General features: G+C 40.1%; 1 protein-coding gene and 1 non-coding gene across 3 annotated transcripts; both read left to right on the forward strand.

Annotated features, from left to right (window-relative positions):
* The first annotated feature begins 1048 nt into the window (after positions 1 to 1048).
* Positions 1049 to 14688, forward strand: Dkc1 (dyskerin pseudouridine synthase 1). Of its 2 annotated transcripts, XM_034486091.2 has the most exons (16): positions 1049 to 1240; positions 1741 to 1822; positions 1959 to 2023; positions 2410 to 2496; positions 4387 to 4478; positions 4685 to 4869; positions 5793 to 5857; positions 6190 to 6316; positions 6647 to 6777; positions 7459 to 7602; positions 9605 to 9725; positions 10666 to 10784; positions 11281 to 11384; positions 12223 to 12292; positions 13473 to 13607; positions 13974 to 14688. In XM_034486091.2, the coding sequence occupies exons 1-16, from the start codon at positions 1232 to 1234 to the stop codon at positions 14037 to 14039; spliced, it is 1602 nt and encodes a 533-aa protein (XP_034341982.1). In that variant the 5' UTR covers positions 1049 to 1231; the 3' UTR covers positions 14040 to 14688. The 2 variants fall into 2 exon arrangements, with proteins under 2 accessions (XP_034341982.1, XP_034341983.1); XM_034486092.2 differs by lacking the exon at positions 1741 to 1822 and having other exon boundaries at positions 1050 to 1240.
* LOC117695595 (small nucleolar RNA SNORA36 family) lies at positions 7038 to 7159 on the forward strand. The gene has a single exon (XR_004604648.1). It is a non-coding gene; the product is annotated as a small nucleolar RNA SNORA36 family (small nucleolar RNA).
* Positions 14689 to 15083: the final 395 nt, after the last annotated feature.

Genomic DNA, 15083 nt, shown 5'->3' on the forward strand with positions numbered 1-15083 from the left:
AAAAAAAAAAAAAAAAAAAAAAAAAAAAAAAAAACCTGAAAAAAAAATCTGATTTTAGCATTGTAGCTCAGAAGAAAAAGAATAAATACTATTTTTTGTCAGCAACAACTAACTAGAAAACTATTGGCAAATGATTCCATCCACAATGAAGTATTAGATAACTAATGATCTAAGAAATTCACTAGATATAAGTTATGTATCCAGAAAGCCAAAAGAATCTACAGAGGTAGAATAGGAAACAGGGTGGAGGAGGATATTACAGAGACTTAATCTGAAAGGCAGTAGCTCAGATTAACAGCCAGAAGAGTCTACCAGACAAAAGTCAGGGCTCAATCCTGGAGCTGTTACTTTCTGGCTGTTACATTCTCAGCCACTAAAGCTCTGGACTTGATGTACCGGCTGTGGAATTAGAATTTTAGTGTAAATTAGAATTTAGAATTTAAGTGTGAAACACACACTGGAAAAAAAAAACTTCATACAGAAAAAGTTAAACATTACACACTACTGCATATTGTTTCCATGTTAAAATGACATCCCAGATCTGCAGGGTTATGTAAAATTAATTACTATAATCACTTTCCACCTTTTTAGTTTGATGTAGGTAGATGCTAGAAAATTTACTGGGTTCCTATTGGCCAATACAGCCATAACTTGATAGGAATTTCAAGGAGTAAACCACTCTCACTTTGACACTCTGTGTACCTCAATGTCTTTTTCAAGTGAAACTGACATGATAGCAAACAGAAAATGTCTGTGTAAGCTAACACCAGCTACTATTTATAGAGCGCTAAGAAGAATGTCCAAGTGTTGAAGCTGAAGATAGACTGGAGGACAGTACAGGCCACACCCACCCGCTCTAGACTGCCCCTCCAGACGTATCTCCAAGGTTCCAAGGCGCTCCGCTAAGAGGTGGCAGTGTAGGGGGAGGAGCGGGGGAGCTTCCAGGCGCATGTGCGGTCACACCTCCGTGGCAGAGTCAGCCAATGGGATTGAGCAGACAGTCCGCGCGTTCCTGGAGACTCCCGCCCCCCCCCCCCGCCTTCCCCGCCTTCCCCGCCTTCCCCGCCACCCTCCCCTCTACTTCCCTTTTCTTGTGTCAGCAAACCAGGGGAGGTGCAACGGTGGGCGGGTCCTAGTGGCGCGCCCTGGCGGGTCTCAGACCTTAGGAGTCTGCGGTTCTCAGCTTTTGGCGGCTTGAGCGAGACGCACGCGGTGCAGCTCAAGATGGCGGATGCCGAAGGTAAGGGGTACGGGTGGCTGTGCCATGAGACCTGTGGGGCCTCCTACGTAACCGGGAGTTAGTTATAGTGAAGTTGCATCGTGACTTGCGGTTCCGCGTGTTCCCGCTCGCAGTTTGTCCCCTTCACCACTCGGCTCTGACTACCGGTAAATGCATGCATTCGAAACCAGTGACTAGGCTTCATTAGGTCCCGGCCTCGCTCTAAAGACTCTTACTAGGTCCCCTTCCAAAGGCATCCTTGGAGACGACTGTGACGTGATAAGGAGTCGCGGTAGCTTTTCTGCCGGCACTGGACAGAACATTATGGAAATGAGGGTAGCAAAGGTGCAGAGCAAGGGTTAGGAAAGAAAGGATCAGAGGAGTTAAGAGCAAGTGTAACTCAGACTTTCAAGAAAATTTTTAAGAGATCACAAGCCCTTATGGATGGTGTAGTGGTCGTTTGTGAAACTTTCCAGCCTGTGGACAAGTGCTTCCCTAAGTAATATTTGGCCTTGCCACAGCCACGTGGAGAACCCGAAGGGAAGCCAACACGTGCTAGAGTCATTTACCAGCCAAGCCAGCCTAGTGTTTGGCCTCACAAACGTAAGTTCTCTCCAGTAATGTCAGACTTTAAAATGTTTTCTTTGTCCTGATTTTAGAGTTAATTTTAATCTTTGGTTTTTAGTTTTAGTTGGTTTTAGTTTTCAAAATCTTGAAATCTTGAGTTTGTTCCTTGTAGTAATTACTTTCCCAAAGAAGCATAAGAAGAAAAAAGACCGGAAGCCATTACAAGAAGATGTAGCCGTGAGTAGGAATGTTTTACTTTGCTTTGACTGATTTAGGTAATTTAATAAACAGTGCATTAAAGGGGGAAAATGTTTTAAAATATTCTCAATCAATATGCTACTACTTAGTGGTCATTATGTAGAATTGGCAAAAAACTGAAATCACACAACTCTCAGAGAAATTTTCTAACATGTGGCATACCAAATGGTGAAATATTGGCCCTGAATTTCTCTTATACCATCAGCAGACCCTCGGTTTTGTTAAAATATTTTAATTCAACTTGATGTTCCTAAAGTTCAGTGACTTGTGTTTCAGAAATCACACCCCTCCTTTTCCTCTTGTCTGTTTAAAAAGCATACACTTCCAAAATTAAGCTGAGAAAATATGTTTCTGCTCTATTGAAGGAAATACAACATGCTGAAGAATTTCTTATCAAACCAGAATCCAAAGTGGCTCAATTAGACACTTCGCAGTGGCCCTTGTTACTTAAGGTATGTTCTCTGTGTATCAGATGAATGCTTGAATTCCATATTCTCTCTAATTAAAAAGCTAATAATAAAGGATGCTTACTGTTGGGCTGGGGTGCTATGTTGCATGCCTTTTATCCCAGTGGACTAGGCTGTCCTAGTTTACATAGAGAGACCCTGTCTGAAAAAAAGGAATGCTTACTGACAGCATATTTATCATTTAGAAAACTTCAAATGATATAGCATGGAATATAGTATGTCACCAAAATGTTAATTGCTGTTAGTTTTTAGACAATTGCACTTCTGAAATCAACTCCTGTAGACTTTAGTGCCTAAGAACATGGATTTTGAAGACAGACACCTTTGAATCAAGATTGTATGTGACCTTGGGCCAATCTTTAAAAAAAAAAAATAAAACAATTATTTATTTTATGTGAGTACATTGTAACTGTCTTCAGACACACCTGAAGAGGGCATTGGATCCCATTACAGATAGTTGTGAGCTACCATGTGGTTGCTGGGACTTGAACCCAAGACCTCTGGAAGAGCAGTCAGTGCTCTTAACTGCTGAGCTATTTCTCCAGCCCTGGGCCAGTCTTTTAACCTTACTGAATCTATTAGTTGCTCATGATATTTTCTCTTAGGATGATGTGCTGGGAGTTATAGCAGGTATTTTATGAAGCATGCTTAGTAGTTCCTGGTTGCATGTTATAGAAATAGGTTATTATTTAGAGGTTTAAATAGTGGTACTGAGTAATACATTGAACTAAAATTTATTATAATTTCCACAAAGTGGATACCAACTATAAAGTTGAGACATCTAATAAAGAAGATTTTTAAATATAAATGTTTATTCCATCTACTACAGTGGGTAGGTGGAATGGGGGGGGGATGCATGTTCCATATGACATTCCTGTGGAAGTCAAAAGATAACTTGCAAAGTTCGTTCTCAAGTGCAATGAGTTACAGTGAGTTCCTGGGGTTGAACTTGGCTTGGCAGTAGGGACCCTTTCCCACTGAGCCATCTCACTGACCTGACCAAGAATTTTAGTAAGCCATATGTATGTGTTGGTAAAATAGGTTTGTTTATATCATTCAGCCAAGTTGATTTTCTGCTTCATTATAATTCAATGTCATTTGGATGACATCTGTGTTTCTTATGTTGGCCCCAGAAAAATAGCTAGTACACAAGGTAGATAAGATCTTTGCTATGAGAAGTCTTAACAGAGATGGGAGAGACAAACAAGTATTGTTATTTGTAGTAGGTATATTAAAACTAAACTGATAATGAAATATGGGCATCAGTTGTCGAATTTTTTTCAAACTTTTTATTTTATGTATATGAAAACACTGTAGCTGTCTTCAGACACACCAGAAGAGGACATAGGATCCCATTACAGATGGTTGTGAGCCACGATGTGGTTTCTGGGAATTGAACTCAGGACCTCTGAAAGAGCAGTCAGTGCTCTGAACCACTGAGTCATCGCTCCAGCCCAGTTGGTAAATTCTTACTAACTGGTGGCCAAGCCTTAGGCAGGAGTCTAAAAGGGGATGGACAAATGAATTACAGAGGTAGAGGTATCTGGAATAGAAGATCCAAGCTGGCCATGTTAAAGAAAGTTGCCAGCCATCTTTAATTTGGGTGATCTGAGAAAGTCAAAACGCTGTTCTGTGTTTTATAGTACCCTCACCAAGTTTCTGTTTAGAACAGTGACTATAAGTACTCAAATTTGTATTTTTCTCACTAGTATTGGAATTATTCCCAGTATGTAGGAAAGCTTAGTAGTGTGTCATTATTAATAATGGGAACAAAATACATTAGTGGTCTTGAAGGGCTACAGTGGTTGGTGGTGATATTTACTGACTCTTGTTTTACTTTTGATGTGTTATTAAGCTTATGTTGTTGCTTTTTAGAATTTTGATAAGCTAAATGTAAGGACAACACACTATACACCTATTCCTTGTGGTTCAAATCCTCTGAAGAGGGAGATTGGGGACTATATCAGGTAGGCATAAAAAGCTCTGTGCAAACTTAAATTCTTTTGAAACTGATGCTCTCACATTAGTAATTCAAGGAAGCAGTGGCTGCTTAGAACAGCTTTGCCCTGAATATATATCCTATATATGTGATTTGCTTTTCTTTTTAAGTCTTCATGCTGTTGGTTTTTTTTTTAAGACAAGAACCGGTGATTACTTTTTTTTTCTATTCTAGGACAGGTTTCATTAATCTTGACAAGCCCTCTAACCCCTCTTCCCATGAGGTGGTAGCCTGGATCCGACGAATACTTCGGGTAGAGAAGACTGGCCACAGTGGCACACTGGATCCCAAAGTGACTGGTTGTTTAATTGTGTGCATTGAACGAGCCACTCGTTTGGTGAAATCACAACAGAGTGCAGGTATGTAGAAGAGAGAGAGTAGGGGCTGTCTGTACTTGTTTCACTACAGTTTGGCTCTTAGAAACTGTTCTTTAGAACATAAAATCTTAAAGCAGGAGTGTGAATTGGTTTCTATATATTTCTGTTCTCTGCCAAAATCTGGGCTTTCAGTTCCAGACATAAAGCATGTGGATATTGAACCAACTGTCTTGTTCCTAATGCTGGGGCATATCAGTTGTATGCTTGCTGGTGCTGCTCTTTGTTGTGTTGTTGGTTTGGAGACAGGGTTTCTCTGTGTTGCCCTGGCTGTCCTGGAACTCTCAACTATGCTGGCCTCAAAGATCCACTTGCCTTTGCTTCCCAAGTGCTGGGATTAAAGGCAATGTGCTACCATAGCCTAGCATGCTTACTGCTTCTTAACTCAGGTCATGTTTCTATATCAAGTGTCATTCCCTCATTTTCATCTAAGAAAATTCTGCTTAAAGTACAAGGTATTTTCCTGTTAGACTACAGTAGTTATTCCATCTGTTTCTACCATCACATTGAACATTAAAGTGAGTGTGTGTGTGTGTGTGTGTGTGTGTTTGTGTGTGTGTGGAGAGAGAGAGACAGACAGACAGACCGAGACAGGGAGACAGAGCTTTTTCCATCCTTTTTGAGACAAGGTTTTGCTGTGTAGCTCATGATGCTTTGGAACTCTCAATCACCCCATCTTAGCCTTTAAACTTCTGGGTTTAGGTTATAGGCATGGCATGTGCTATTCCTGACCCAAGAAAAGGTGTCTATTTTCTCTATGTACAACATTAAGTCTGTCAGTGTAGATTTTTACTGAAACAGACATTGGATTCCCTACTGCTTCTGCCATGTAAAATGGCAGTGATAGAACATTTGTAAAACACAAAACTCAGTGGCCACACCTGACTACTCTTTTGTCATTTTTTCAGGCAAAGAGTATGTTGGAATTGTCCGGCTGCACAATGCTATTGAAGGGGGTACTCAGCTTTCTAGGGTAAGTCTATAACTTGTAGGGAGGATACCAGTTTTCCTGGCTAGTGTCTTTTGTGCTCTTTGAATGGGCTGTCCTATATTCCTGGGTGGAGAACATCTGGTGTTAGGGATGCCTTCTAGCCATGCTTTTTCTGTGAAGGAAGTTCTGATTAGTGCCGAGGCTTCCCTTAGTAGTTGAAAAAGAAGAAATTGAACTAAAGGGCATTTTAGCTCTTAAAATTTTATGAAAGAAAATTTTGTATTTGAATTATGTTCTTAAACTCCTTAAATATGCCCCTTTGTCTTATTTAAAAATGAGCCCACATAATTTTTTTTGTTTGTGCTTTGTTTTAGGCCCTAGAAACTCTGACAGGTGCACTGTTTCAGAGACCCCCACTTATTGCTGCAGTAAAGAGGCAGCTTCGAGTAAGGACTATCTATGAGAGCAAAATGATAGAATATGATCCTGAAAGAAGATTAGGTGAGTCATTAGCTGAATTGCTTTAGACCCACAAGCAGGTGGGGATTCAAGGTTTCTGTTGTTAGGAGTAGAAACTTTGTGTAGAGTGCACTGTGTAGTCATACTCTATTCCCTATGTCTGTTAACTCTAATCTTTCTGTTAGTTTGCTTTAGATAGGGTCTCTCCATTATGTAGCTTTGGTTATGAAATTGCTATGTTTGCAATCCAAGCTGTCCTTGAACTCACAGAAGTCCACCTGTCTCTGCTTACTGAGATTAAAGTCAGGCACTGCCATGCCCAGGTTTGGGAAAGAAATCATGTATTTTCTCTCCCACCCCCCCACCCCCCAGGAATCTTTTGGGTGAGCTGTGAAGCTGGCACCTACATTCGGACACTATGCGTGCACCTTGGCTTGTTACTAGGAGTTGGTGGTCAGATGCAGGAACTTCGGAGGGTTCGTTCTGGAGTCATGAATGAGAAGGTATGCAATTGTGGGGCTAGAGGTTTGGGGTTTTTTTTGTGGGTATTTTTGGTTTTTTTTTTTGTTTTTCGAGACAGGGTTTCTCTGTGTAGCCCTGGTTTTCCTGGAACTCACTCTGTAGACCAGGCTGGCCTTGAACTTAGAAATCTGCCTGTCTCTGCCTCCTGAGTGCTGGGATTAAAGGCGTGTACCACTACATCTGGACTCAGGACTTTAGAAACCATACATAGGACTCTGTCTGCTTTATATCTTAGGAAAGATTTCATTTAGTGTTCAGGACAGCTTTCATGTTCTGTTAATTAAACTTTGGGACACTGAAAGTGGCAAAGAAATTATTGGGTAGAGAGTATTATTCTGTTCATACATTTCCTATTCTACTTACACCAATCTTGCTTAGAGCTTGAGAGTGTTTGTTATTGCTGTGTTAGAGCACTTGGGAACCATTTGTAAATACCTGGGTTCCATCCCAAGCAGTATAAAAAAATGGTGTGCCTGCCTTTTTTTTTTTTTTTTTTTTTTTTTTTTTTTTTTGTCAACATGTACAAATACTTTAAAGGAGATTCTAAAGGCTTATGATGAGCCAGACTAGAAAACAGTGTATATATTCAGTTTTAAAAAGTTTGGGAGTCTGATGGATATATAGTATGAAGACCCAGAATTTAATATCTTACTGCTTTTCAGGACCACATGGTGACAATGCATGATGTACTTGATGCTCAGTGGCTGTATGATAACCATAAGGATGAGAGTTATTTACGGCGCGTTGTTTATCCTTTGGAAAAGCTGTTGACATCTCATAAACGTCTGGTTATGAAAGATAGTGCAGTAAGTTATGGGGTAAAAGTCAATGTTTTCAGAGAATGTGTCTCCAAAGATGAGATACTAGTATTGTGAAATCATATTTATCATATTTTTATTTTCCTTGTGGTTATTCTCCTCCCCCATTAATTGTGTATGTTCTCTTTGTGCCATTAATAGTGGAAAAATTTACTGCTAGATTTGTTAAATTAGGTTAAACCAGGTATATCACTTTAAAGAAATATTATAGTGCTAGGTCTACATGTATTTTGAAATAAGGTAAACTCTGTTTAAACAAGCAACTTTGTTTAAGTATTAAACTACCAGTGATAATCTAGAATTTGCCCTCCTTTGTTGCTTCTGGCTGTGCCTAAAATAATCTTGATTTATTTAAGTTACTATAAAAAATTGAAATAGACACTAATCCAGACTTCACTGAATTCATCATTAGCTCATATCCTATATTTACTATATTACTTTATAATCAGAAATAGTCCTAAAAATATAAGTAAATATTATGCAGGCATAGGATATTTGATAGGTAAATTTCTGTATGTGTAGCAGTTTGTGGTTAGATATTTATGTATATATTTAAATCAAAATATGTGTAGTAAGTCTTCTGAAAACTTTTTAGTTTTCAGAAAATTTGAAGAGGTATGCTAAGGTGTGACACTAACAGGAACTAAGAAAGCTTAAGCACCTAATCATGTAAACGTGATGTAGCTTTTTTTTTTTTGGTTTTTTGGTTTTTTGGAGACAGGGTTTCTCTGTGTAGCCCTGGCTGTCCTGAGACTCACTCTGTAGACCAGGCTGGCCTTGAACTCAGAAATCCGCCTGCCTCTGCCTCCCAAGTGCTGGGATTAAAGGCGTGCGCCACCACTGCCCGGCTGTGATGTAGCTTTATTGTATGGTCAGACTGTTGATTTCTGGGTGACTTTAAAGAGAAGTTAGAACATGGTCAGTAAGAGATCTTGTTAAGCGTGAATGTGATTTAGCTGGCCTGGTATAATTAGCAAGATACTTTGAGTGTCTATTTATTGCTTCATCTCTAATAAGTGCACTATATTTTCCTGAAGAAGATTCAAGAGCAGTTCTCTGGAACACTCATAAAAAACTCTTGAGGCAGCTTTTGGGTTTTGTAAAAATTACATTTTTATTTGTATATATGTGTGCACACTTGCATATGAAAGTTGGTCAAGGATAACTTGTGGGGGTTGATTCTCCACCATGTGTTTCAGCCATCAAACTCAGATAGTCAGGCATTAGGCCAAGTACCTTTGCCTGCTGAGTCATTTCTCTGGCCCGCAAAATGGGGTTTGTTTTATTTATGTGTGAGTATTTTCTTTGCATGTAGGATCTATACCACATGTGTACCTACTGTCTAGAAAGGTCAGAAAACAGCCAGTATTGTACCCCCTTGGGCTGGAGTTACATATGGATGAGAGCCTACAAATAGGTGCTCAGAAACCCAAGTAGTACTTGCAGAGTACTACACTGAACTATTTCTCTAGCCCCCAGGTTTTGATTTATTGTTCCAGATGACAGTGCTCATGGCCACATGATAAAAGTAGAGTTTAATAAACCTATTTGTATAGATCAGTGAAGGAGGATGGGAAGCATTTTATTATGTATGTGTTGTGATGTATGTGTGTGAGCATATGCATGCTGCAATGTATGTTCGGGGCTCAGCATAATTTTGTGGAGCCCATTTCCTCCTTCCATCTTTATGTGTGTTTTGTGATTGAATATGGATGGGCCACCAGACTTGCTGAGTCACCTTTAAAGTTTTCTTTAGTATTTTGTAGCATATGTGAAAATTTTAGAGCAATACTAGCTAGCACATGATAGGCTTTTGTTACTGTTCTATGTCCCTTTGTACTTCATTGTAGTCAGTGGACTATCAGTGTTATTAGTCCTACTTGCCATTATAAGGCTGCCTCCTCCTTATAGTCGTCCTCTATTATGGTATGGAAGTGAAAAAGGGATAATGAATAGCAACTGGCCCTCATGTGTGGTGTTATCTCCATAGGTGAATGCAATCTGCTATGGGGCCAAGATCATGCTTCCGGGTGTTCTTCGATATGAGGATGGCATTGAGGTCAACCAGGAGATTGTGGTCATTACCACTAAGGGGGAAGCTATCTGCATGGGTAAGGAAGGGAGTAGCCCTCATTATTTCTGGAACTGAGGCTGTGCATCATCAAAGGTAGGCTTATTGTGGGCCAGTCACATGCCAGGGTCCCTTGATTTTATATAATCATGGTGTCTCCTGGGATTTGTATGAATAATTTATGGAGAGGCTAGTTGAATACAGATTAAAGAGGAAGTATACATTTATATGCTCTTGGCTGTCTAGTGAAACTCCAAGAGTAAGTAAGAGTAGTAATGGTTGTCTGATGATTAAAGGAAAGCCTTTAGTTCATTCCTGAGTTGCTGACCGGTAACTTGTAGTTAGTATCAGCGACATTTGGTTTTTGGTATTTCAAGACAAGGTGTCTCTGTGTAGTGCTGGCTGTATTGCAACTCACTCTGTAGAGCAGGCTGACCTTGAACTCTGAGAATTCTGCCTGCCTCTGCCTCCAGAGTGCTGAGATTAAAGGTATGAGCTACTATTGGATTGACTATTCCTTACAATTTACAGTGCTCTGTGGCCTTTTCAATAAGTCCAGGCTATTGATTTAATAACCCTAATTTTCACCAGAAAGTTATGTCACCAGGATCCCTATATCAGTACTGTGAGCAGATACCTGTGAAAGGTCCATTCTGATATATAGCATAACAGAGATTCTTAAAACTTGAAATGTTCTATAGACCTGAGGGTGGTGTATGTGTCATTCCTGCACCTGTTTTGTCTTGTTAGGTATTTCTTCAATCGCTTTTGTTAAGTGTTTTAGTTTGGTAAGTTTAACTTGTAATTATTTCAAATGCTTGTTGCTGTGGTGGAGACATTTCTCCATACATATATCCAGAGCAAAAAAAAGCTCAGCTAAGGTAATAGAGCTCAGGATTTAAAGAGTTCTGAAAAGGCATAAAACAGTAAAACTAGTCTATTATCAAAATATTCTTTTTTTTCCTTTCTAATCCCTGCAGCGGTTGCATTGATGACTACAGCAGTGATTTCTACCTGTGACCATGGTATAGTAGCCAAGATAAAGAGGGTGATCATGGAAAGAGACACTTATCCTCGAAAGTGGGGTTTAGGTCCAAAGGTCAGTGATACTAGGTGTAGCCCTTGCTGGGTTATATTTTTGTTAATAAGTACCAACAAATGTAGCTCTTTGTTTGCCATAGCCGTTTATTATTTGAAGCTCCAGATTATTGCCGGTGAGCAGAGGTATGCCCTGTCTTGAACTTTAGATATTCTCACTCTACTTAAGGGACACCTTTGGGCATTATTTAGTCACACTGGGATTGTGAACTATGACTGTCAAAGATGTGGAGTGGTTTCTTGGTTCTTGGAGTATCTATCCACAGTGAAAGATCGTGGATCTGGGCAAGATTTTCTCACTTAAGCCATTGTGAAGAATAGATTAGAGGTTGATGAGAATAAGAGGAGAGGGAAAGATTCAGGACAGTTTTGTAAGAGGCATGAAGCCCTGCTGAGAATATATAAGAAACCTTGTGACAGTTTATGCAGACTGGGTCTAAGCCATAGTCTATAATCATAATGGCTATTTCCTGTATTGACATTTGAAATGCTTCCAGGCAAGTCAAAAAAAGATGATGATCAAACAGGGCCTTCTGGACAAGCATGGTAAACCCACAGACAATACCCCTGCCACATGGAAACAGGATTACATTGACTATAGGTAAGGATGGAGTTTATTTATTCCATTGACTTTATTTTTTTAACTGTATTGGTTCTTTGGAATTTCACATCATGCACCTGAATCCTACTTATCACCCTATCCCTTCATATACACCCTCTGCCCAAGGCAACTGCCACTCCCAAAACGAAAAGGTTTGGAAGCTGTAGTGTGTTAGTGTGTGACATAGTATACCCTTTTGTCCACACATCTTTACTTGAAATGAGTCATGGATTGGTTTGAGGCCTCTGGTTTCTGCTATACTATAAATATTGGATCCTTACTGGGACTCTTCTCGGGTATCCTGTTGTCTTTGGTCATGGACATCTTGCAGCTTTGGATCTGTAGGACCAGCTCTTTCACATGCTGAAGCAGTAGTTCATAGATGGGGCTGAAGCAGACCAACTCAAAAGTTCTGGATCTGGGCCCAGGTGCTAAGGATGGGGTTTTAGGGGACTGGGGTAATGTAGTACAATTACCATTTGGCTATCAAGTACATGTGGGGACAGGAAACTGCACAGCCAAGGGGAGATGGAAGGTTTTATTTTGTGTCAACTGCTAAATCCACAGGCCCTAATGCTACAGCTCAGTCTTTCCCTTGCCTGGCTCTTTGAGACCTGGGTCAGTTAGTAACTACTAGTAGTCAGGGCATGAACTGTGGAGATAATCATGATTATCTGCAGAAACAACTGTTGGTTCTTCTGTCTAGCACCAGTGTTTTAATGGAGGCTTTAGGGTTGCCCAGTATCATTGAATAACTAGGGACAAGAGAGGATATAATAGGACCACCATGGAAAATGCTTCTATGAATTTAACTTCATATTACCTCTTTGTCTTTCAGTGATTCTGGCAAGAAAGCTGAAGCAGTACAAGCTCCTCAGTTAGCTGCTGAAGCAGTAAATGTCATAAAAGTGAGTGGCATGATCTATTGAAAGGTGCTTCAAACTGGGTGGGGTGGTGGCATATGCCTTTAATCTCAGCACTCCCAAGGCAGAGGTAAGGGCAGCCTGGTCTAGAGAGTGAGTTCTAGGACAGCCAGAGAAACCCTGTCTCAAAAACAAAGGAAAGAAAAAAGAAGTGTGCTTCAAGAGATATACCAGTGTTTAAGGTAGTCTAGCCACATGTTCTAGCAAGTAAGGCAGGCTCATCATCCATGCTATGATCTACACACAAATATTGTCTCATGCTTGAGGATGTTTGTTGTGTTCAGTGGCATTTGTATTATATCTGTGGTAGAGGGAGTATGGTCTTAATTACTGGGTTGGAGAGATGGCTCAGTGGTTAAGTGCACCGATTGCTCTTCCAGCTTCCAGAGGTCCTGAGTTCAATTCCCAGCAACCACATGGTGGCTCACAACCATCTGTAATGGGATCCAATGCCCTCTTCTGGTGTGTCTGAAGAGAGCAATGGTGTTCTCATATACATAAATAAATAAATCTTAAAAAAAATCACATTCTTAGAAATGATTTACTGGCTGACTTGGTCCCACTTGGAGACAATCAGACATCACCCTAAAAAAAAAAAAAAAAAAAAAAACAGAATCAATTACCTTGGTTCCTACCTCCACTGTGGAAATAACCTTGTGTGGAATGTGTGTCAAACATATTTTGACTCTACCTTGGGTAAAATGATAGGTAGTGTAAGTGTGCTGAAAACAGGCCTTAAAAAATTCAGCAAGAATAGAATTGCCAGACACCAACAAATATTTCCAGTCCATGCTAATTCACTGTTTAAAGGATAAGAGTGAAGCATATGGTAGTAACTTAGATTTCCAAGACTGAGGGCCACTGTCATTAGAGCCCCAACTGGTATGTCTGCAATTAGAATCTTGAGTGACTAGTAATGAGCTATGTGGGTAGAACTTAAGAGCACCTTAGGGAGCACTTGTAGGCTTTGTAGCTGGTTCACTGAGACACTTTTTCAGGCCTCCTATACCCAAAGCTGCTTTGGCATACTCATCATGCCCCATGCCTTACTTACTTACTTACTTACTAACTACATGTACTTACTTTTATTCAGTCATTGGTTATACTTGGAATCTTTCTTGGTAACTTCCTATAACTTCATGTGAATTTTTTTTTTTTTATTCAGAGGAAGCGGGATAGTGAGAGTGAAAGTGATGAGACCCCTACAACAGTTCCTCAGTTGAAGAAGGAAAAGAAGAAGAAGAATAAGGATAAAAAGCCCAAAACTGTGTTAGAAAGTGGGGGAGAGGCTGGAGATGGGGTATGTGTGAACCATGGGCACCTTTGTGCTGGCTGAGTGAGTCTTTGACAGGAATTGTGCAATTGTTCCTACCATTGCCTCTTTTGGTGCTGCCCTGTGTTCTGGGTTTACCCTCTTGGACAGAGAGTGGGGCACCCAGCATTTTTAGAACAGTGGATCATGGTTGAATTATGTTGCTGCTCGGTGGGAAAGATGTATAAGTAGATTTCTAAGGCTTCACTGAGAAGGTCACAGGCAAAATTTGTGTAGCCCCAAATGTCCATTGACTTGACTTGTGCAATTTGCCAGATTTCTTTTTGGGTACAGTAGTCTTACATGTTTTATCAGTGGGTACATTGAGCTCACTTTTACTTTCTCTTTCTTTAGGACAGTGAGACCACGAAAAAGAAAAAGAAGAAGAAAGTAAAAGTGGTGGAAGAGATGTCAGATTAGTATAAGCCACTTCTTGAAGCATTATGTCCAGCTGGGAGGAAAAATAAAAGCCTTATTGAAAAACTTTTTGTTAAGGGAGTAAGTAGAACAGAGGTCCCAAACAGAGTAGAAACTTCTGGTACACTTTTAGCTGCCACTTGTGACCTCAGTGGTTAGCTGTCCTGTCCTGTTTTAAGGATATGAGAGAGAAAATCAGGTCTTTGCCACCAACCCCTCTGCTTGCTTGAGGAAGCCACACCTTTAGAGATGGCACTATCTGCAGCTGTTTACTAATGACCATTTTCAACAATGCCATAGATAGTCCTCTCCTACTTTGCTTTTTAAAAAGTTTCTAAAAATTAAATCTAAATAAAATGGTATGGAACCTTCAGTGTCCTATTTAGGTATTTTAGGTGGTGTCTATGGTGTTTAGGTTAGTACTCTGCATTGTTGTGTACAACAGGATTTTTCCAACTACTTGTGTTTGGCTAGTTGTGTTATGGAAGCCAAAGCATTCCTATATCTTCCTGTTTTCTTTTGAAGAATGGAATTGTTTATTGCTGGGAGAATGTATTTGTAGCTTTTAAAAAGTATTCCTGTTAGATTTAATCTTAAACTGGCAGAGCAAAAATGAGAGTATTTTTATTAAAAATCTGGGGTTTGTGACCTATTTGGAATTTTGCTTTTCCTTTGATTCCTTTGAATACTTTTAAATTCTTAATTCTGATCCTTTCTTACATTGGCATTGGGGCATATTACCTGTACTCAGCTGCTCTCAAGGGAGATCATTACTAATCCAGTGTGCTTCAGAAAACGGGTAGATACATTGTGTAGTTTACTGGGGGTCAGATGGGCTTGTGAAGGTGTCAGGGTAGGTATTCCAGGAAGGAAACTGCCATTTTGCTCTTGTGACAGTCCGTATGTGCCCAAACCCAAGAATACAAGCAGAAGTTTTAAGGGAAATACAGCAGACGTCTAAGCCTGGGATATAGGTAGGTATGGAGTGCCCAACGCAACCCCTGCTTTTGTAACTTGTTTTTAACCAAAGTGTGCCCACCATGGCTT

This window comes from Arvicanthis niloticus, chromosome X (genome assembly GCF_011762505.2).
Source record: "Arvicanthis niloticus isolate mArvNil1 chromosome X, mArvNil1.pat.X, whole genome shotgun sequence".
Lineage (NCBI taxonomy): Eukaryota > Metazoa > Chordata > Mammalia > Rodentia > Muridae > Arvicanthis > Arvicanthis niloticus.